Below are 21,461 nucleotides of genomic sequence, written 5' to 3'. Positions count from 1 at the left end.
GTGTTATGGGACTCTTCCCCCACCCATCTAACCCCCCACTGCCTCTAACTATTACAGCTGTGCAAAGTATATAATGACCTGCCTAAAATGTAATGAAGTTGTTCTGCTTTTATGTTTATGAATGAGAAGGGAATTTGGTCTGAAGCAGTGCATAAGTTTGAAATTGGTGGTGTACTGCTTCTTAAAAAAATTTGCTCAGATGTTATTTTAAAATTAATTATACTTATTACACATATCTGTCAAAAGCAGTCCTTTCCTTGCAGTTACCAATGCCTCTAAGCAAAAGCTTCTGATTGAAACCAATGCTTGTGCTTTACTTCAGTAGCTCTTCCAAGTTTCATTATAGATTTCCAGACCTGGCAATTTGTACAGCCTTAACACAGAGCTCATTCTTTGTTTTAGCTGTAGTTTTCTTCTTAAAATGGGGCAGCTGTCAGTAAAAGAGTTATATTATCTGTGACTGACAACTTTATTGTATGTGATGTGTTCTGTCTTATGAAAGGGCTAATTATGCCCTGTAAATACTATGCAAATTGGGCAATGAAATAGTTTCCAAGAAGCATATGGTGCAGATTTTTGCAAATAAGCATTATTCCTGAAATTATTTTGGTAGTCCTCATTTTAAGAGAATACACCCTATTAAGGGAACCCATTAGGTCATGTTTACCTTAAAAATTTTCTATACTACTATTATGTTTTGATTATTGATTTACATGTGTATGATAATGCTTTTACTCAAATAGCTACAATTTTGGTGACTATGTAACAGTAAAATGATTTCAGCTGTAGTTTGCTAAGCTATGCCGTGCCTTCAGAAGAGCAGCTCTTCAGGTAGAGTGGTATGATTATTGCCCGTTAACTAATACTTTATAAAGATTTTATTTTAGTAACAAATGGACATTTAAACTGAGATCAAAATGGGTTAAAGTAGAAAATTATGCTTGATATGGCTAAGACTTCTTGAAGAAAAAAACAACTATAGTCACACTGTAGCACTTAATATTGATGAAGAATTGCCATTTAACAAAGCTTAGATATTGTTATATACTGAAATATAGTTTACATATTATATGAGGTAACAGTAGCTCTACTACATGCTGGGTTTTATTTTCTTGGAAAATAACTGTTGATACTTAAAAGTATGTTGAGTAATCTTTTGTAGGCTACTGCATTTAGGAACATTCCCTTTGGTGCTGTTTGATAGAATCATAGAATAGTTAGGGTTGGAAAGGACCTTAAGACCATCTAGTTCCAGCCCCCCTGCCATGGGCAGGAACACCTCATACTGGACCATGTCACCCAAAACTCCATCTAACCTGGCCTTGAACGCTGCCAGGGATGGAGTTTATTTGTTCTTAATAAAGAACCAGACTATGCAATACACAAAATTGTCTTTGTGAGCATGTTATATATTGTTGGACAAATGTATTTTCATATTATAATTTTTTCTTCATTACCTATTTGTCTTTCAGGTGTAACTGCCATGGCCATGCTGATAGTTGCGACTCAGCTGTGGAACCATATAGATGCCTGTGCATCAAGGAAAGCTATACAGAAGGAAATAATGTTAGTCTGTCCTTTGTCTATTTACGTCACCTATGAACTGCCTCAGGATTGGGGTTTTAATCCTGGGGAAGAGTGCATGTGAACGTGTGTTAGTGTTTTCCTTGTTTTTATAGGGAGACTTTCCATAATGGGATTTGTATTAAGTAAGGAGACAGAACTGTTGTCCCCTCCACCAAACGCCATTCTACCACACACCATTAGGAGTGCTGAGTGAGTTAAGGAATTTGATTTCTTGTTAAGAGGATTATGCCATTTTCAAGCATTAGGTGCAAACTTAAATTTAGACTGTCAGCATCTCATGAAAGTTATGGCTCCACCAGCTGTAGCGAGTAGCAGTTTATAGAGTGCTATTTTTACTCTTAGTCTGGTCCTACAAACTCCAGACCCATTTAGTAGATGGAGCACTGTAGGCACAGTCCTGGAGTTCAGCTTGCAATTTAGAAAGGAAACAGTTCAAGTGGTCCGGTACAGCTCTGAGATGTGAACCAAAAAAAAGTAAATGCAGAAAATGTGGAGTTTTGTTCAAAACTACATGCCTAATCCAAGGTAAAACACTAACACAGATTTACGTTATAATACCTGGAACATCTGTAGGTACTTGGGACATCTGTAGATTACAGTCTCTGAGTTCAGCTAAGAATGAGATCTTTTAATGCAGTTGTTTTACAAACTATGTCTAAGATAGGAAGAGTTAAAATATTTTGAATTTGATTTTAAATGTCTCTTCCATAGTTGAGAAAATACTGAGACATGTACTCTACATATATGTATACATATGTATAGACATGCCATACATATGTAAACTGCATACAGTTTAGTGAAAGAAGAATCACGATTTATGAGTTAAAGAAAAGAAGTCGAAGAAAGAGTGAGCTACATCAAAGGAATGAGTCTTACAATCCCACTGAATGCTAGATTTCCATCATGAATACATGTTGTATTCCCTGCTACATTTATGCCTTTTGGAAACAGGCTTTCTAAAATTAAGAAGGGGCTATGGAACAGCCACAGCAGTAGCAAAAAAGAATCTCACATAAAAACCCCTGAAGAAGCCTGTGCTAGGCTAGAACAAGAAGTGTTAATCTGAGAGCATTTGATTTTGTGTCTGTGATCATGTGAAGGATCTTTGTAGAATTTCATAGGGCATCTAAGTATTTTAAGTACAAGTGTAGGATCCACAGACTAAATGGGATTTGAACAAAAATTGGAAGTTTTTAGATGGGTCAGATTAGAAAAAAAATCCAAACTGACAATGTCCCTTTAATTAGAACACATGTTGTGAAATGTACTTTGTAGGGATTAATTATAAATATTTAATAAGATCTGGAAGTTCACCAAGCACTCTTGCAAGACTTCTGCTATCTTATGAAAACAAACCAAATACATTTTAACGATGCATCTGACTTACCAGATAATTTCTGTCCACGTTAATGGGTTGTCCCAGTGAGTGTCACGTTTTTGATTTGGCATGTATGCATTGTAACTATAATTGAAATGCTTGAATTAATCATATTTATTCAGAGCACAATAAGGATGTTGTTTAATTATATTGCTCATTCTTTAATGATGATGTCAGTACCTGCTAAATAGGAAAGAAAATGGAAGTAGTAACAAAATAGAAGTAATATTTGCAAATATATCACTACTTTGAATTTTATCAAGGATTTATATTGCCTCACCATTGTCACAGGGAAGAACTTCTTCCTTATATCTAACCTGAACTTTCCCTGTTTCAGTTTGAACCCATCACCCCTTGTTCTATCACTACAGTCCCTGATAAAGAGGATGTCTCTCTGTCATTTGCAATGATAAAACTGTCTTACAGACTTATAACTCTGTTTCTTAGGCTTCCACCCCAGTGAATTAGGCAGCTGCTATAATTATTACTATTAATAGTAATTCAATTAACAATGAAGTATGTTTCCAAATATAAACTCTTGTTGTTTGTTTTGGTTTTGAGATGAACTTGCACTGTCTGCAGTATTTTTTATTTTTTTTTAACTTCTGTCCTTTTCCAGTCAGTAAGTCACCACAACTGAGGAGGTTTTATTGGTTTGGGTTATTTTGTGTGGATTCTTTAAACAGAGGTCCCTTGACAAACTCTTACATATGGCAGAGTAAGTCCTTGTCACATTTACACATAGCGCAACTAAAATTACTGTCTTGAATTTATCTGACATATACATCTGGATAGCTGTTGCTCAGGAAAGCAATACCAGAAAATGAAAACTTACATAATCCTTTACAAATTGAAATCTTATTTTAGTTATTGGCATCACCATTTTATGAAATTTGACATACCAAATGGTATTACTCTATATAAATTTTTGCTGAGTTCTGTTTTGATGAAGAAATATGTTGTAATGAAATGTGATACGATAGGAAGAAGGGAATGCTTAAGAATGACTTACTGAGGGGCCACATTAAGAATCCTCAGAGCTTTTTCTCTCATGAAAATAAATGCTTAGCTTCTCCATTTAAAATTGTTCTGTAAATGCGTGTGTCCTGCTTTAGGATTACAGCCTCAGAGCCTCCTTTAAATTTGTCATGCAGAACTTAATAGAGAAAGGCAAAATATATACAGGAAGAACTGTAGAAATAATAGTAGAAAATTGAATTTGATATAAAGCCACTCTGATAAATGCTTCGGGGGGTATGACTGGAAGTGAGAGGGTGACTCAATACAGTAAGGAATTTTTGTCTTCAGAATTTTCCACTCAAATAATTAATGGTCTTAAACATATGCTGTCTGAAAATCGGATAGGGCATTGTTGTTTTACCAAGAATTAGGCTTTTTATGTTGTTTACAGAAGAATCTATCTAAACCTTAGTTAAAGGTCAATCTGCATCATCGTGTTAGATGTTGAAATTAATGATACGTAGTACCTGAGGAGCTGTAAATATTGACTATAGTAAGTGGTCACTCAACTAACAGAAACTTCTAGCTTGCAGAAGCAAGCTAGCGAAAAAATGCACTTTTTGGTGAGCTCTGTGCCATAATTTGTGTATCCAGAGGGCAGGCCTGGGAGGAAGATGGTTACATCAGAATAAAAAGAAATCAAGCAGGCAGATGGTTGACTTGTGTGTTAGGAAACAGCAAGCCAAGAGGCACATAGTGCAATAGTCTCGTCTGTCTGATAATTTTACATAACTTTGACATGTCTGTGGAAGTTATGGGTTTGTCCATGAATCCATCCCTGGAAAATTGGTGTAATTTCACAGTTCAAAGATCCAGGCTTCTACAATAATTTGTGTACGAGCACTGGTGAAATATGTAAAGAAGGTGTTGCAGTCTCAGATATCTTGTGATTTGCTGCACAGGTATTGGCATGCTGAAGGAAGTGTGAAGTGGTCATTCTGCCTTTTGACCTGAAGTTTCTAAGTTTTACTGAAGAGTAGGCAGATGGCAACTAGCATTATGGTTGTATCGTTACCTCTTGGACATCAAGAAGGCTGTTCCTGTCTGAAAATTATTTTCAGGGGCTTATCCTCTGTGCAGGATATTTATCTCTTTTCATGTGAAAAAAACAGAGACATCTGGCCTGGTGCTTCAAAGTTGTTGGAAGTAGCTGTCATAGATTATATCGCTACATATATTTATTGCATTTCTATGATTTTTCACGTATTCCATATAAATGGCCAAGTGATTAGCTAGTTTGTGGCGATATTCTGCTTCTCTTAGCCCACTATATCTATTATTAAAAAATTAGAAAAATTCCCATGTAGTAGCTTCCTCAGAGAAGTGAAATTAAAATTACAATAACTAGTAACTGTGTCTACAGCACTCCCTACTCATAGAATCACAGAATAGTTAGGGTTGGAAAGAACCTTGAGATCATCTAGTTCCAGCACCCCTGCCATGGGCTCACATTAGACCTTGTCACCCAAGGCTCTGTCTAACCTGGCCTTGAGCACTGCCAGGGATGGAGCATTTGCCACTTCTTTGGGCAACCTGTGCCAGTGCCTCACCACCCTCACAGTAAGGAACTTCTTTGTTGTATCTAACCTGAACTTCCTCTGTTTCAGTTTAAACTCATAACCCCTTGTCCTATTGCTACAGTCCCTGATGAAGAGTCCCTCTCCAGCATCCTTGTAGGCCCCCTTCAATTAGATATCCTTAGCAAGTTAGAGTGTTGGTAAAATAGAACACATACTGAAATCATCAGCTGCAATACATACCCCCTCTTTTATTTTACAGAAGTCCTACAAGGTTGGAGACTAAATGTGAGTTAGATGGAGTGGATGCTTGATTTGAAAATAGCTTTGAATTTTATCCTGGAGAATTTAAGTGTGAATTAATTTACTGCGCAGCCTGATTGTCAGAGTTAGTGTGGTTGCATAGGGTTTGATTTTGTAGGACTTGCTATGGCTTCAAGTAATTTCACCTAAAAAAAGCATAAATGAAAGAGGAACTGAATGAAAGTATATTTCATACCACCTGACAACATCTTTGCCAGTGTTTGAGATCTCAGTTGCATCCCATTGCCAGTTGAATCTGGCATTCAGATGGCAGATCTTATTCTCTTTGCCAGTCAGATTCTTTGTCAGTTACTTTACTGTTGCAAAGCAGCAGAGGTATGTTTTCTTAGAATACTACTTGACATATGGTATTTGTAAACCACCTGCATTGTCTGTGCTTAGTTTCTAAAATCATATTTCATCCTTTTAAGGTACATAGGGTATTATGATGGAACCCCATAAAACACTCTTCATTTCTATTCTGTTTTTCTTAATCACTTGGAGTCACTTATAATGTTCTAGGGTTTTTTGTTTGGTTTGGTTTGGGTTTTTTTGTAATAAGACTTGGCTTTTACGTTTAGAAACTTCTTGGTCTTTGGGGACTTCACAATAAAGAGATGGCTCAAATCTCTGCTAGTCTTGATGGATAGTCAAATGCTGTAGGGAGGGTACTGAGGAAAAGCCATGGGAATATTAAGGTGACTGCCTTCAGAGCAGGGCTAAACTACACTGGAATAGCTACTGCCTAGAAGCCACATTTATTTGGCTAATGAAGCTAAATGGAGTGAATGCACACTGTCCATTTGGATACAGACTGGGATCCTGTAGGAAGGGAAAAATTATAGTCAACACACAGGGCAGCATAAACAAACATGGTTGGGTGATGCACGTATGGGAGCCTTGTGAAGACAAGTCAGCATTCCAAAATGCCTGAGAAAGTGGCATTCTGATCTTGATACCACTTCAGCAGATTGTAAAATCTGTGTACTGTTAGTAACATATGCGGTACATTATACGTATGCTTCTGTAAGTATTATAGGTGTGTATATGCACTAGTTATTGCAGCTGAACTTTGACTGACAGCTAGGAGATGGAACTCCTACGCAGGTTAGGAAAAGAGAAGGAATAAATTCTACATGAGAACAACATAGGAAAAAAAGGATTCCACCCAGAGGCAAGCAGTGGGATATTTTAAAAGTGTTGAAGGTTCTAGTTATTACAAGTCTTAAAGTATTGTTAGTGTTGCCTTCTGAAGTATTTCTTCAAGTATTTGTTGACTGTTTCTTCAGAGACACTGTCCTCAGCATTCTTAGGGACTAATAAGGAACTTGGCACATACAGGCTTAGGCTGAAGTCACTGGTGAACTTTCCTTAAGTGTGCTGGATACAGGAATTTTGAGGAGGTAAGCTTTTAAAAATAATTATAGTAAAAAAAAAAAAAGTCTTGAGTTAATTATTGGAAGTAAGGCTTTAGTCGTAATTTCAGACTAAGGAATTGGTCCTAGATGAGCTAGGTATTTTGACCATCCTGCTCCATGTAAGGTTTTCTCAGGAAACTGTTATCACAGAAGGTGAGTGGTTCAGATATTGTGTATCAAGAGGACATGTTTGTTATTGTCCATAGGGAAAATCATATCTTCAACATCTTTTCTGAAGGGCCTAGATGTAACTGAGAATAAGGACATCTACATGTTTGTGAGTTTTACAGTTGTGGAGGAAGGCTTGTCAAGAATTAATGTTCTTTATCAATCTGTTGCTAGCCCTCAGATTTGTCAAAGGCTTTTGGGAAATCTACCTATCTGTTTTGCATGTGGTAGCCAAGAATTGAAGCTGAAACTCTTAATACTTTTGAAAATCTCAACAATTTGATTTGGACAAAAGCAGAGTTTACATTCAATCAATGAAGAACTCAAGATTGCCATCTGTACATCATCCTGCTACCAAAGCACAAGTTAAACACACCAGGTCTTGAAGTTAAATTTAATTCTTAGCTTTACAAAGGTGTGACAAACTCAGCAGGATGAGGTGGATGGAGGTCCAGCACATGTTTTGATTGCATACAACTGGAAATTCAGGGCTGGCAGGTTGGTAGCTATTTCTCTACTGTTTGCTTTTCAAGGAGGACATAACTCGCTAGATATGCTGCAAGGAGGGAGCTGCATGAGTGGGATAGTTTGGCTGGGAGCTAGGGTTTCTTTCTTGCACTTCCCAGGTTGCGCCATGTCTGAATGAACCCCATTGTCTCATGTTGCTGGTGCTGTGTAATGCTGATTTTCGTCAAGGTACAGACAAAGGGAATGACTAGCGAGAGGAAAGATGGTTGTAAATGAAGGAAGGACATGAATAAGCTCTTAAGCTTTTTTCCAAATTCAGTTTCACATACTACCCACAGTTGATGCTTTTCTGGTGTCAGCTGGGAATGAAGAGCTTATAAACTTCCGTATAGTTTCATAATTGTCAGCATATAGGTGATGTAGACACATTGGGCCTAAATAATTGTGATAGTACTTGGAATAATAGCCATGAAGAAAGATAAGCACACTTCTGGAACTTAAGAAGAAAGAAGTTGCCCAAATACTTTACAGAAGCAACTTATTTTAAGCATTTGAATTCCTTCTGGAAGATGGAAGGGACAATTGGAATATATTTTGTTTCTTAGATCCAGCAAGGCACCACTATTTTGGGAATGAAGTTTCAGTAATGCCACTTAAAAGCAATCTAAACAAACATGTCTCCAGTGCTAACATGTACTTTTTGAGCCAATTCCATAAAAACTAAAGAATAAAAAGAGAATGTAACTGTCAAAAATGCTATCCATTCGTGAAGAAATCCAGTTTGGTTTTAGTTACTGATGAACAAATACACACACTAAATTTCCTTCTTGAAGTTTTATAGAGTACATTATGAAGTGACGATTATTCTAACTTCACATTCTTCATAAAGCTCTCCTTAGCAGGTAATATTGTGAGTTCATCCAAGTAAAAGATGAGGTCCTGCCATGCTCCTCAACTACTTAAAAATATTTGGATTTAAGCTAATGAAGTACTTGAATATAATTAATCTTTGTATCTAATAAAATGAAAAGAAGAAAACAAGATAATTTTGTTTAGGTGTCTCTTTCACCACTGGACCTTGTATGCTATTATTCATCAGTGTAATTTAAAATATAACTTGACAGACCTGAATATGCATAGAGATTTGTGGGTTTTGTTTAAAACTTTTTTCTTGAAAATTTTATGAGATAAAATGCACATTTAGCAGTGCTGATGTTTTAGATGCTCTGTGCAGCATCGCGTATTTGGCCGTAGGAAGTCTTTTGTTTCACTCACAAGGTCAAATGGTAATTGCACAAACTACAGTTGCTACAATAGTACAAACTACAATAACAAACATTGTTTAAAATGCATCCAAATGGATGCATTAGGCAAATATGTCATCCATGCCTCAAACACAGTAGGTGCCATTTTGCGTCTTTGGAGGTTTAACTGTATCTGAATCTCAGCACATTTGCCTGTGTCAAATACCTAAATACTTAAAATTTAATTCTTCTACCCACTGTCCTTGATTTTAATCTGTTGTTAACTTTAACTAAAAAGAGATTGTTTTGTTATTTCTCTATATGCTTTCTCACTTGTCTAAACCTCAATATCTGTAATATTTAAATGGGGGAAAACAGAACAAAATGTGATTAGAGAGAGAGTATAATAGTGTGCTTGGAAGGTAAAGAAATAGGTTGTTTTGTTTTGTTCTTTTCCAGTGTGACCGCTGTTTGCCATTATACAACGACAAACCTTTTCGTCCAGGTGACCAAGTTCATGCCTATAATTGCAGACCTTGTCAATGCTACAGCCATGCAGTAAGCTGCCACTATGACTTAGCAATGGACCCTTTTCCTCGGGAACACTACAGAGGCAGTGGTGGAGTGTGTGATAACTGTCAACATAACACTGCCGGTGAGTCACACAAGGTAGAATGGCCGGTTTATTTTACAGTCACTTTTTGGCTAAGTCTTGTGTCAGCTGAAATTAATAATGCTCAGTGGCTCACATTGCAATAAATTCTCCTATATGTGTATTTTTAAACTATCCAGATTGTGCAGTAATTACAGTCATGTCAATTCTTAAGCAAGAGGAAAATACAGCTAGAAATTGATCCAATCTTGTGTAACATCTTTCATTCAAAAGGCATTCTAATAAAGAATTAGAATGTAAAGTTTCAAAGCTGTTCCCATTACACGTGCTGGGGTGTTTCGGTACAGAATGGCATCTTTCTATTTGCTAACATCCTAAAAATGTTCTTGAATTTAATGTCAGTTGCTTCCTCATTGAATAAAGTTTTCTATTCCATGTAAGTAGCATATTTGAATAGTTTTTCTTCTATTTCGGTTTTCTTGGCTTTGTCTAGTAAAAGAAAAAAAAAAGAGAAAAGTTTCAGGTTCAGTGATAATTTTTCCAAAAAATGTATAGGCATTTTCATGGCATAGCTTTTATATAAGTGTGGTATTATACAACAGATGGAAGTTTAATGGAGTAAAACGTAGTTTGTAACAGGTTCATTGTTTCATATGCTCTGGATCACTAAATTGGCAGGTAGAGATGAAAGGTGCATTAAAATGGACGTCCAGAAAATTATAGAATTCTCTCAAAGGAATAGTCTTTAATTTTGAATTATGCAGCTAATTTTAATGAATTGGAAGTCATAATACAAAACCTTTCTTTCGTGCAGGAAGGAACTGTGAGCTGTGCAAGGATTTCCATTACAGACAAGCAGGTGCAGATCTTTCAGCCATTGATGTTTGCAAACCCTGTGATTGTTATGCAACAGGCACCAAAAATAAGAGCCTTCACTGTGATAGCGTAAGTAATCTCAATACAGAAAAGTGACAATGCATTTTAATCTGTTGGGTAGGCAGCAGTAAGTTTTTACAGTGTACTTAGATGGTAGCTACTTTAACAAAAATGCTGAAGTTCAGCCTTTCCAAAATTATAATTGATTTACATCAGAGTCTGAAAGCTGAGAAAATAGAGAGCAATTTGAAATATATTGTTGAAGAGTTCTTCACCAGTGTCAGCAACAGACAGAAAAGATGCTGTATGAATTTTCAGAAATAAATAGCAATTTTTGGGTACCAACAGGTACCTGTGCACTAAGTAATGTTGTAACATGCAGGTCTTGAGTTGTTTTGAAGGTCTTGATACTGTCTTAAAATTAATAACAAATTTTCAGTATTCAGGCAATAAGCTGAGCCTGAAATTGAGCTAAAATTAAGCTACCTTTGTCTCATAAGACAAGGGTTGATCTCCCTTTTAATGCATAAAGTCCATTTAAAAAGAAAAAGAAACCCACAAAGTGGTGCTGAAGAGAAAATGCCTTCAGTTAGGCTTTTTAAACCTGTAGACCTCATTGACATACAAAATGTACAGTCTGATAATAAATTTCTCTGTAACTTTCAAAGCATACATGTTGAAAAAAAGCAGGAAAAGTGACTGAAGCCTTAAACATATATTAAAGATATTCTGCGGTTTGTGTTCTATTCACGTATGTCTTGTCCATAGCCAAAATCCACTTTCGTTCAGAATAGTGAGGAATGTGTATGTTTAAAATTACTTTAAAGGTGGAACTTGTTCTACAGGGAATTGAGATAGAACATCTTCCGCTTGTTGCTGCATTTGTCATCTCTTCCTTTTTCCAGACTTTTTTCATAAAACAGTCTTTAGCATTTTTTTATATGATGTCTCTCATTACTGATTTTATTTAACAGTAAGGATCCTGTTGTATTTTCATCCTTGGTTCTACAGTGGTACAGGTACATGCTCAGTTTGACTCAGTTCACCTTCATAGGATACATGCATTTGTGCATATGCTGAGTGATATACAGATTTAGCACAATGTGGGCTTTAAGTTAATCCCCTATAGTACAAATCAAAATAGATTTAGAATTTTCTGTCTTCTGAATATGATACTTTTTGCCAGCATCACAGAAATAGGGAAAAAAAGCCCAACCCAACCCCAAACTTGAAAACCACAAGTAACATGTTATGACTATTTTTAAAGATATAGGAAAAAAACCAAGCAAATGCTGATTTTGTGTCCGTGCTGTGTGGTGAAATGTTAACTTAAACCAGCTTTAGCTTATGCTGGGGGATATAATCAGGGGAACAGTAGTTTACAGAAATCACTGCTTCATGGTGAAATACACAAGAACATTGATGAAGCTTGACTATGAAAGTATGGAATAGGAAAAAAATTGAGGAGACTGTATTGCTCAATAAAGCATCAGTTGACTGCTGCAGTAGAAGCAGAGCAGGAAGAAATGATTAAGAGGCATTAAAGAATAGATTAATGAGTCTGGGGACTAAACACTGAAAGGAATTACACTGAATAGAAAGGTATCGTTGAAAGAAGTGTTTCCAAATTTGACCTGTGGAAGACAGAATCATAAGGAATAAGGACCCTCCTCATGAAAATTAATTGTCATGTGGCAATGATAATTTTGAAGGAAATATAGCAAAAATGGCATAGAATATACTTTTACTGCATAGCTTAACATTTTCCACAGTTCATCAACATTTTTCTTTTAACAAATTGCGAGCTGTGTCACTATGTTCCAAGAGGTATAGAGTTCCAAGATGCATCCATTGTATCACAACTCAATCTATTAAATCACATAGAATATTTTCTCATCAAATGAAATATTAACATAGTTTACAGGATAGGTAGAGGAGCTTACTGTAACATGGTTACTCCCATCTCAGTTCTTTGGACTGATCATGAAAACTGTCTGTTCTGTTCACCTATTTCATTCTACTGTTGATGAGAAATGCATATAGGTCTGTAGGATTTCTTCCTTGCATAGGTTCTCGGTTCTCATACATCTGTAGATCATGCTCACTTACAGATCAGTATGTAACTTCATTTGTATTTTAAAGTGAAAGCCAATATAGTGGCCTTCTATGATGGGGCTACACAACTGATGGACAGGGGTAGAGCAGTTGACGTTATCTACCTGGACTTGTGCAAAGTGTTCGACACTGTCCCACACAACATCCTTGTGTCTAAATTGGAGAGGCATCAATTTGATAGGTGGACCACTCAGTGGATAAAGAACTGGCTGGCTGGCTGCATGCAAAGAGATGTGGTCAATGGCTCAATGTCCGGCTGGAGACCAGAAATGAGCGATGTCCCTCAGGGATCGATGTTGGGACTACTCTTGTTCAACATCTTTGTCGCTGACATGGACAGTGGGATTGAGTGTTCCCTCAGCAAGTTTGCCAATGACACCAAGCTGTGTGGTTCAGTTGACATGCTGGAGGGAAGGAATGCCATCCAGAGGGACCTTGACATGCTTGTGAGGTGGGCCAATGCCAGCCTTATGAAGTTTAACTGTGCCAAGTGCAAGGTCCTACACCTGGGTCGGAGCAATCTCAGGCACAGCTACAGGCTGGGCAGAGAAGAGATTCAGAGCAGCCCTGCAGAGAGGGACTTGGGGGTGTTGGTCGACGAGAAAATGAACATGAGCCAGCAGTGTGTGCTTGCAGCCCAGAAAGCCAACCATATCCTGGGCTGCATCAAAAGGAGTGTGACCAGCAGGTCAAAAGAGGTGATCCTGCCCCTCTACTCTGCTCTTGTGAGACCTTACTTGGAGTATTGTGTACAGTTCTGGTATCCTCAACATAAAAAGTACACGGAACTTTTGGAACAAGTCCAGAGGAAGGCCATCAGGATGATCAGGGGACTGGAGCACCTCCTGTATGAAGATAGGCTGAGAAAGTTGGGGCTGTTCGGCCTGGAGAAGAGAAGGCTGTGTGGAGACCTCCTAGCAGCCTTCCAGTATCTGAAGGGGGCCTATAGGGATGCTGGGGAGGGACTCTTCATTAGGGATTGTAGTGATAGGACAAGGGGTAGCGGGTTAAAACTTAAAGAGGGGAAGTTTAGATTGGATATAAGGAAGAAGTTCTTTACTGTAAGGGTGGTGAGGCACTGGGATGGGTTTGCCCAGGGAAGCTGTGAATGCTCCATCGCTGGTGGTGTTCAGGGCCAGGTTGGGCAGATCCTTGGGTGACATGGTTTAGTGTGAGGTGTCCCTGCCCATGGCAGTGGGGTTGGAACTAGATGATTGTAAGGTCTTTTCCAACCCTAACTAGTCTATTATTCTATAATTCTGTATTAAACCCCTTCAAACTTAGAACTTTATAGCATGTAGGGATAACTGGGTTTAAAGAGTGGTTTAGCAGTGCATCCACGAGCCGTTAATTAGACCTTTTTTCAAAGACAGAAATTTTTCCCTTGAGATTGGTGGGTACAAGTTAAAGATTTGCAGTAGCCACTGTCCACTTCTATGATGATTATTAACATCTAATCAGTGTATGAAAAGGACACGTTGGTTACATTCTCTTTGTGAACATTTGTCATAAAAATATTTCTATCAGAATGATCAGGTGAATTATCTGAGGTGCCTAAGTTTTACGAAAGAAGCGTTGGCTGCCTTCTTCCCTTCTCCCTAACTTTCACACATGAGAAAATTCTTGCCAGAATACTGCTGATGTGATCATTCTTGCTTGTATAGAGAGATGGAGATTTATTTCTTCTGGCCCTTACTCCACAATCCTTGCCTCGTTTTCCTGTGCTGCTTTTTACCCAGACTGCTCTACAAATATTAAGTAAGGTACAGCAGTTTGTAGTCCTTCCGTGATTCTATTATAATATACCATATATACTGCTGTGAAAATAAAAAAAAAAAAAGCACTCTTTTCCCAGGATTTGTTCCAGGCAAAGCTGGAGGTATTGCTATTGCTTTTGCACAGTCTTTGGAAGTACCATTCAGGTGTGGGTGAGTTTAGGCATCTTTCTTTACTCAGCTTTTGCTGATTTAAAAAATTCATTCTTACCATGAAAATAAATCATTGAATAGTTAGGGCTGGAAAGAACCTTAAGCTCATCCAGTTCCAATCCCCTGCCATGGTCAGGGACATTTCCCACTAGAGCAGGTTGCTCCAAGTTTCATCCAACCTGGCCTTGAACACTTCCAGGGATGGAGTATTTGCCACTTCCTTGGGCAATCTGTGCCAGTGCCTCACCACTCTAACAGTAAAGAATTTCTTCCTTATACTTCTTATGTATATTCCTTATAATCCTATATATATATTATATATATTCCTTATATATCCAGTAAAGAAGCTGTATTTTACTGCAGAGGATATTTTCCAGAGTTGCACAGACTGAATTGCCTTTTGTCAAGGTGGTAGCTGTATTGTCTTGTGTTGCAAGAAAACTCATTCAAAGGCATGAAGATGCATAAAATGTTAGTTACTCTTTTCTCTGTGGAGTCAAATGAAAACAGATTCTAGTGCTACCAAGTAAGCTTTTCAACAGGCTTCAGATTAGATCTTTCTGTACATCCCTAAATATTGCTCTTTTGAATTTCTTAATTTTCCCCTCAATTTTGAATGTTTGATTTATTTTTTATAGAAAATGAAAAATCTAGGTAATACCTATTGTTTATGAAACCAAAGTAGAATATTTCTGATAATTTTGCTTCTGAGCTGATAAATTCTTTGATCTAAAATTAGAGTGAGCAGTACCCTGTTGTCATTTTTCCACCTACAGTTTTCAACCTGTGCATTGTGGTTGAAGGTACATAAATAACTAGAATGTGTATTACAAGGGAAAGAACATAGGAAAAGCAGTTAATTATGGGCATTTCAGTCAACAGTTGTATTCTTCAAATAAGGAATATAAAAGATGCAAACGTGTCAATGAAGAGCTCATGTGAATAGTGCACTCCATAAAATCAAATTATAAAACACTGTGTGTATTCTGAATCCTGGAATTCCCTTTGTGTAAGGGCTTTAATCTTATTGCTAAAATGAAGGAAAATGGGCTTTTTACATTAAATAATTTTATGGCTTCATTCCTGAAGGATTTTGTACCATGGAAATGCTAGTTTTCTGTGACAGTTTGTCAATTATTTTGGGGATTTGGTCCAATCCCACTCTTTGGAGTGCAATGGACAGAGGGTAAACACCTCATTTCACATTTTGTGCGGAAGTAGTAGAAAGTTACTGACTTCTGAAAGTCATCATATGCAATGACAAGAAGAGATAGCAGGGGAGTGAAAAAGAACTTCATTATTGCTGCTTATTCAATTTTCAGTTCCCAAAGCTGATAGAGCAAGAATACTCTCAGGTATTTGGTGGTCAGACCATTAACCTATGTATGTGAGCCAGCACACCATACAGTTCTCATTTCCTAAACTGAACAAAGAAAAAGTCCTCAGCCCCCTTGCTCCCTCCTGCTACTTGCTGAGATTGCAGTCAGCTGGTTTCTGGAGTCCTTGCCAGATTTGCATCAAGGAAGGTAGTGAGAAGTATATAATTAGCATTTATATCAAAAAGGCAGAGCATTGAGATAGGTACCAATCACTTGCAAAGCCAGCAATGACAGGATGAACAGAAAGAATTTCATGTAGGACCTAAATAGATCTGTGGGTCTTAACATGTAAATTTTAGGGCATCACCAGCTGGTCAAGGGAAGGTGCTTCTGTCCTTAATTGAAATTAGTAATGACCGTCAATTGCAAAAGTTTTTTGTCATGTGTTTTGGGCTTCAAAACCAGAAGTTAACTTTGGTAAAAGAAACTTAGGAAGTGTCAGTATTAGGTGGTTTTTTAGTAACATCAAGCCACATCTTATTTTTAGTCTCCAGAATTGGAGAGACTTTCTGATTATGTTTCTGGCAGTATGTTTCTTCTATTACAGACACCAGAGAATAGCTATTGGAAATTATAGGGATGTTGCAGGAGAAAAAGATGCTTTTAAGTTTCAGAAAAGCTTAGGTCAAACAGATTTTTATTTTTTTTTCCCCCAGGAAATTCCATCTTATATTTTAGAAATACATATGGTCAGCAAGATTTTAAGTAGTCAGAAGATACGTTTCTGAAACCATGGTACTTATGTGTTAAATATCTACTAGATAGGCTCTATGGCTATATAGTTTACTGTCTCTTAAACAATAATTAGAACAATTCTTTGGAATAAGTTGCCCTTTCCCCAGTACTTAAATCTCTTTTTAAATCCTTATATCAGTTTAGTAACTGTTCCTGAGCAAGCTCCTTTTTTAATTTTTTAGATGTGGTGAGTTTAAGTATCCCTCAATTTAAAAGTGATATCTTTATAGTCTAAAGCAGTGTGAACTGCTTGATACATCTAACACTCAGAAATGTCAAGTACTCTGCTTCCAGATTAAGTCCAGTGATGCTGTAGCTGTGATTTGCACAGGAGGAAGTTGCTTGCATACTTTTTATAACTGTTTGCATTCAAGGATATGGGACTAAAGTGTATTTCATACGTGAATTATAGATGGCACAAGGGATATATGCCATTTTAGCATCTGTGATTTTCTGTATCAAATAACAGTTGTAATTATGATGTCCCAAGATACACCACCACTTGGTAGCAATGCTTGGACAGACTCATTTTTGTGGTGAACAATCTAGACAGATATTTTCCATAAGTGATTTAGTACCAAGGCAGTCATGTTAATAGGCTGTTACTGCCTGCTTACTGTTTGGATCAGAACCAGGCCTCTTGGGCATAAGCGGTGTGAGAACAGGTAGCTTTCTGCTCTTCTGTAACCAGCGTAATTAAAGGCTTATTTCTTTAAATGGCAGATAGCACTTGGATAGGGGGGAGGAGGGGAAAGTTCAGTAATATCTCCTGTGCAAACTGGTGAAATCCTAGTTAAAAATCTTAAAATATTAATTGCTACCAGTACCCTCAATGTTACCATTGTTTCTAGAATAAGCTGTATTTATAGAAATAGCAATAACAGCTACTTTGCTTCATAATTCACTTAGGTTTTTATGTAGTTGTAGAAAAAGTGTGTTCTACTATTTTGATGTAGATTTCCAGATTGTAACTTGTGGTACACCTATTTCTGCAGTGTTACAAACATTTATCAGCTTCTTTGTAACAGTAGCCATTGTCAAGCATTTCACAGTGCTTTTCTTTTTTCACAGTGCTTTTCTTTTTTCTTTTTTTTCCTTTTTTTGGTGCTTTTCTGGGGGTACAGAGAACTTAAAGATATTTTTCTTTATTTCCCGTTTTTAAACCAAACTTTCTCCAAATAAAGCCCAATCATTAGTTTCTTTCCTAAATTCATGCAGTAACCTATTTTTGTTTGAATTTGTGACTAATTTTGCTTTTCTCTTTTTGCTAAAATCCCAGTATCATATTGTTTGTATGTAATCTGCAGAGGGCCACTATCACTTCCAGGTTATTTTCCATGTTATTGTTTCTTGACAAGTTTTTCTTTATTTCACATTTGATGTCTCCTTGCTATGTGTTGTATTTCAGACTTCTGCATTTACTTCAGCTTTACTGATTGTAGGCTATTTGCACTAATGATGTTGAAAAACCTCCCACTGAGGGTGATCCCAGAACACCCTGGCCCCAGGCAAGGTGTGGTCTCAGGGCACTGGGACATGGCCAAGTGCTCATAACAAGACCCACTGACAACCCCAAACAAAATAAAGTGATAAATCAGGTCCGGGGTCCGTAGGGGGTCCAGTCTGGAGCCAGCAGGAGATGAGGTTGAAGACATGGCTGCAGCCTGAGTTAAAGACATCCTTCCAGGGGAACAGGCACAACTGCACCACAGCCCAGCTTAGGTGAGGATGCCCAGACTAGCTCCTGGATGTCCAGATCTGTAGCTCCTGGGCTATATGCAGAAAGGGTGAGTGGAGGCCCCCGTGGGGCTGCTCAGGGCCATTAAGGCTGGTTGCTGCCCCTCAGGGTGCTGGCTGAGCCTCCAGAGCTGAGGTGATCTGTGAGGTTTGTAAGCATGTTCTCTCTTCTGTCTTCAGTGTGCTACTGAAAATATTGAAGAGCTTAACATCCAGATCAATTACAGAACTCTACAAAACCTTCCCAGTTTTACAAGTACTTTTAGCTATTTTTTTTCCATCCTCCATCTACTATTTTTATCTGGAGCATATTTCTCAACTGTTTCTCTAAAATTCTGCACAGCTACTTGAAGTGTATGCAATAATATGGTGTGCGTTAGAGTGGTATATTTTCCTTAGCCAATATTCATGTGTCCTACAATGCCATGCTTACTGTAGAAGGCAGGGTTAAAAATTGAGTTGTATAATTGAATTTGTTGTTCTGTATTTTGAATATTTTTCTGTATTTAATAGATATATTTCATCTTCAGACACTGTATTGACAGAAAATGGCTGAAGAAACAGAATGGAAAGGTTTCAAGTCACAGCTAAAACAAAAGCAAAATAGTCATTTGTGAATACAGTCAGAGGCTCCTTTTTATCTTGTCTAAGGAATGCTATAGAGTATCTTTTTTTTTGTGCCTGGCTTTTTTTCCTTGTAGAAAGTCTTGTGACTTTGAAATCAGTGGTATGGAAGAATGTGTCGTGTTCTAAACCCAGTAAGGCAGCTCGTTCACTCACCCTTCTTGCCCTCCCCCTACTCCCAGAGGGATGGAGAGGAGAATCGAAAAGAATGCAACTCCCCCGGGATGAGATAAGAACTGTTTAGTAACTAATGTATAACACAAATCGCTACTGCTACACCAATAATAATAATAATAATAATAATAAAGGAAATAAGGGAAGAGGATACAACACCTCACCCACCTGCCAACTGATAACTTGCTCCCCCCAGCCCGACCAAACACCAACGGATAGCTCCCCCAACCCCCCAGTCCCTAGCCCTTCCAGGTAACTCCCAGTTACATTCTGGGCATGATGTGCTGTGGTATGGAATACCTCTTTGGTCAGTTTGGGTCAGGTGTCCTGTCTCTGCTTCCTCCCAGCTTCCCCTCCTCCCTAGGAGAGCAGGAGGCTCACCAAGTCCTTGGCCTTCTAAACATCAGTGTTTTCAGCTCTGTTCCCAGCCCGAAAGTCAAAACACAGCACTGCACCAGCTACCAAGAAAGAGAAAAATGACTGCTACTGCTAAACCCAGGGCAGTATCCACCCCTTATTCCATACCATTCACGTCATGCTCAGATCCCACATTTTCAATATACCATTATATATATATATATATGCACATATATATATACATCCACATACACACACAGACAGAGAGAAAGAGGTCACTTCTTAGTGCATGGACCAATCCCTATAACCCTGCCGAGTCCATTTGGTCCATGATTTTGGGCTCCGTCTCTTGTAACAGCCTTTCAGAGCAGGAGAGGCTGTGTGCAGTGTTCACACTCATGGGTAACCTGGGCAATAGTGTCCATTGTTAAGTCCACCCCTTGATCATGAGTCCATCTCTCTATTGCATCTCTGCTCTGTTGGCCTGAAGTTCCATGGGTCCACCAGGCTCAAAATAGTTGACTGTCCCCTCCAGCAGTTTCTGCAGCTTGTAGCTGGGGACTCCATACAGCTGCCTTCCATCTCCAACACTTCCAAAGCACTGGAGGGGCCCAGTGGACTAGATGCTCGCCCATACTGTCCCACATGCCCTGCCACTCATGACTGTCCACCCTTGGGGAAAATCTCCTGGTCCTCCTATATTGTTGTCTAACCCCAGACAAGACCCAAACCTGACTCCGCTTAACTTTTGAGATCAGACAAAATAGTGGTGGGTAAAACACACTCTGTGTGTGTGCCAACATGCTGATCCCCATCACAATCAGCAGGCAGGTCCCAAGGATACCCAAAGGCCATTCAAAACCTTCAGAACTCTCAAGCAACGCTGCTGTACTTGTCACTGGGGCTGGTGTAGCTGCTGTGCTTGCCGGCTCTCCCACCACCAGCTTCTCTTTTCCTGAGTCCAGCTCTTCCTCCTCTGCCTTGCTGGGAAATGCTGCGGGGTCTCCTGCATCCTCCTGGGGCTCGGCGGGCGGCTTCCGGGGAATGCTCTCGGCCGTCACGGGGCTGGGCTCAGCTCCTCTGCGGAGCTCGGCTCCTCCGTCGCCTTCTCCCGCTGCTCGGCAGCCGCCTCCTTCCGCTCCTCGACCGCCCAGACCTCCTCCACCGGCAGCCGCGCCCTGCCGGCCTCCGGCCCCGCTCCCGCCGCCGCTTGGTCCCCGGGGCTGCTCTCCCGGGCCAGTTTGGTCGCCGCCAGCTTCGGGGGCTGCTCCTCCTCGGCTCCCCGTGGCCTCACGCAGACGCAGGCGAGGGCGAGGGCCAGGATGGTGAGGAGCAGCCGGACGGCCAGGGAGCAGTCCACGGCCACGTCCATCCCGCCCTGCTGCTGGAACCCGCCCGTATTACAAGTCCTTGCCATAAAGTACAGTGAGACAGGAACCTTAGCCCAAGCCCCACACTTGATAAACACTACCACAGCAAATACCGGCTCTAAGTAAGTTACAACATTCTGAAGCTGTGAGATCAAGAGGAACAACTCTGAGAGCCAATAAATCAGCATTGTGACGAGTGACTATTAATCCGGTCAGATCTGTCGTTATCTCAACCCTTCATGCCCCACGTTTGGTGCCAAAAAAGAACTGTCATCGTTTAAAACCGGTCAGGCAGCTCGTTCACTAACTCCCCCTCTTCTTGCCCTCCCCCTACTCCTGGGGGGACGGAGAGGAGAATCCAAAAGAATGTAACTCTCACGGGTTGAGATAAGAACAGTTTAGTAACTAAGGTGTAACACAAATCACTACTGCTACCACCAATAATAGTAA

The 21,461-nt window shown here is 39.0% G+C and overlaps 1 protein-coding gene across 1 annotated transcript in view; it reads left to right on the top strand.

The window, feature by feature from the left end:
• The window catches only part of USH2A (usherin), a 375,196-nt gene that overhangs the window by 39,406 nt on the left and 314,329 nt on the right, over positions 1 to 21,461 (top strand). The window contains exons 9-11 of the mRNA XM_061348575.1: positions 1,473 to 1,566; positions 9,563 to 9,758; positions 10,531 to 10,661. Coding sequence (XP_061204559.1) covers positions 1,473 to 1,566; positions 9,563 to 9,758; positions 10,531 to 10,661 — 421 coding nt within the window. The remainder of the gene's footprint in view (positions 1 to 1,472; positions 1,567 to 9,562; positions 9,759 to 10,530; positions 10,662 to 21,461) is intronic.

Source organism: Neopsephotus bourkii, unplaced genomic scaffold (genome assembly GCF_033783945.1).
Source record: "Neopsephotus bourkii isolate Nb327-2 ecotype Australia unplaced genomic scaffold, CSIRO-AGI_Nbou_v1 NB_360, whole genome shotgun sequence".
Taxonomy (NCBI): Eukaryota; Metazoa; Chordata; class Aves; order Psittaciformes; family Psittacidae; genus Neopsephotus; species Neopsephotus bourkii.
The sequence above is the reverse complement of the archived record's forward strand: the minus strand, read 5'-3'. Positions and strand labels throughout refer to the sequence as shown.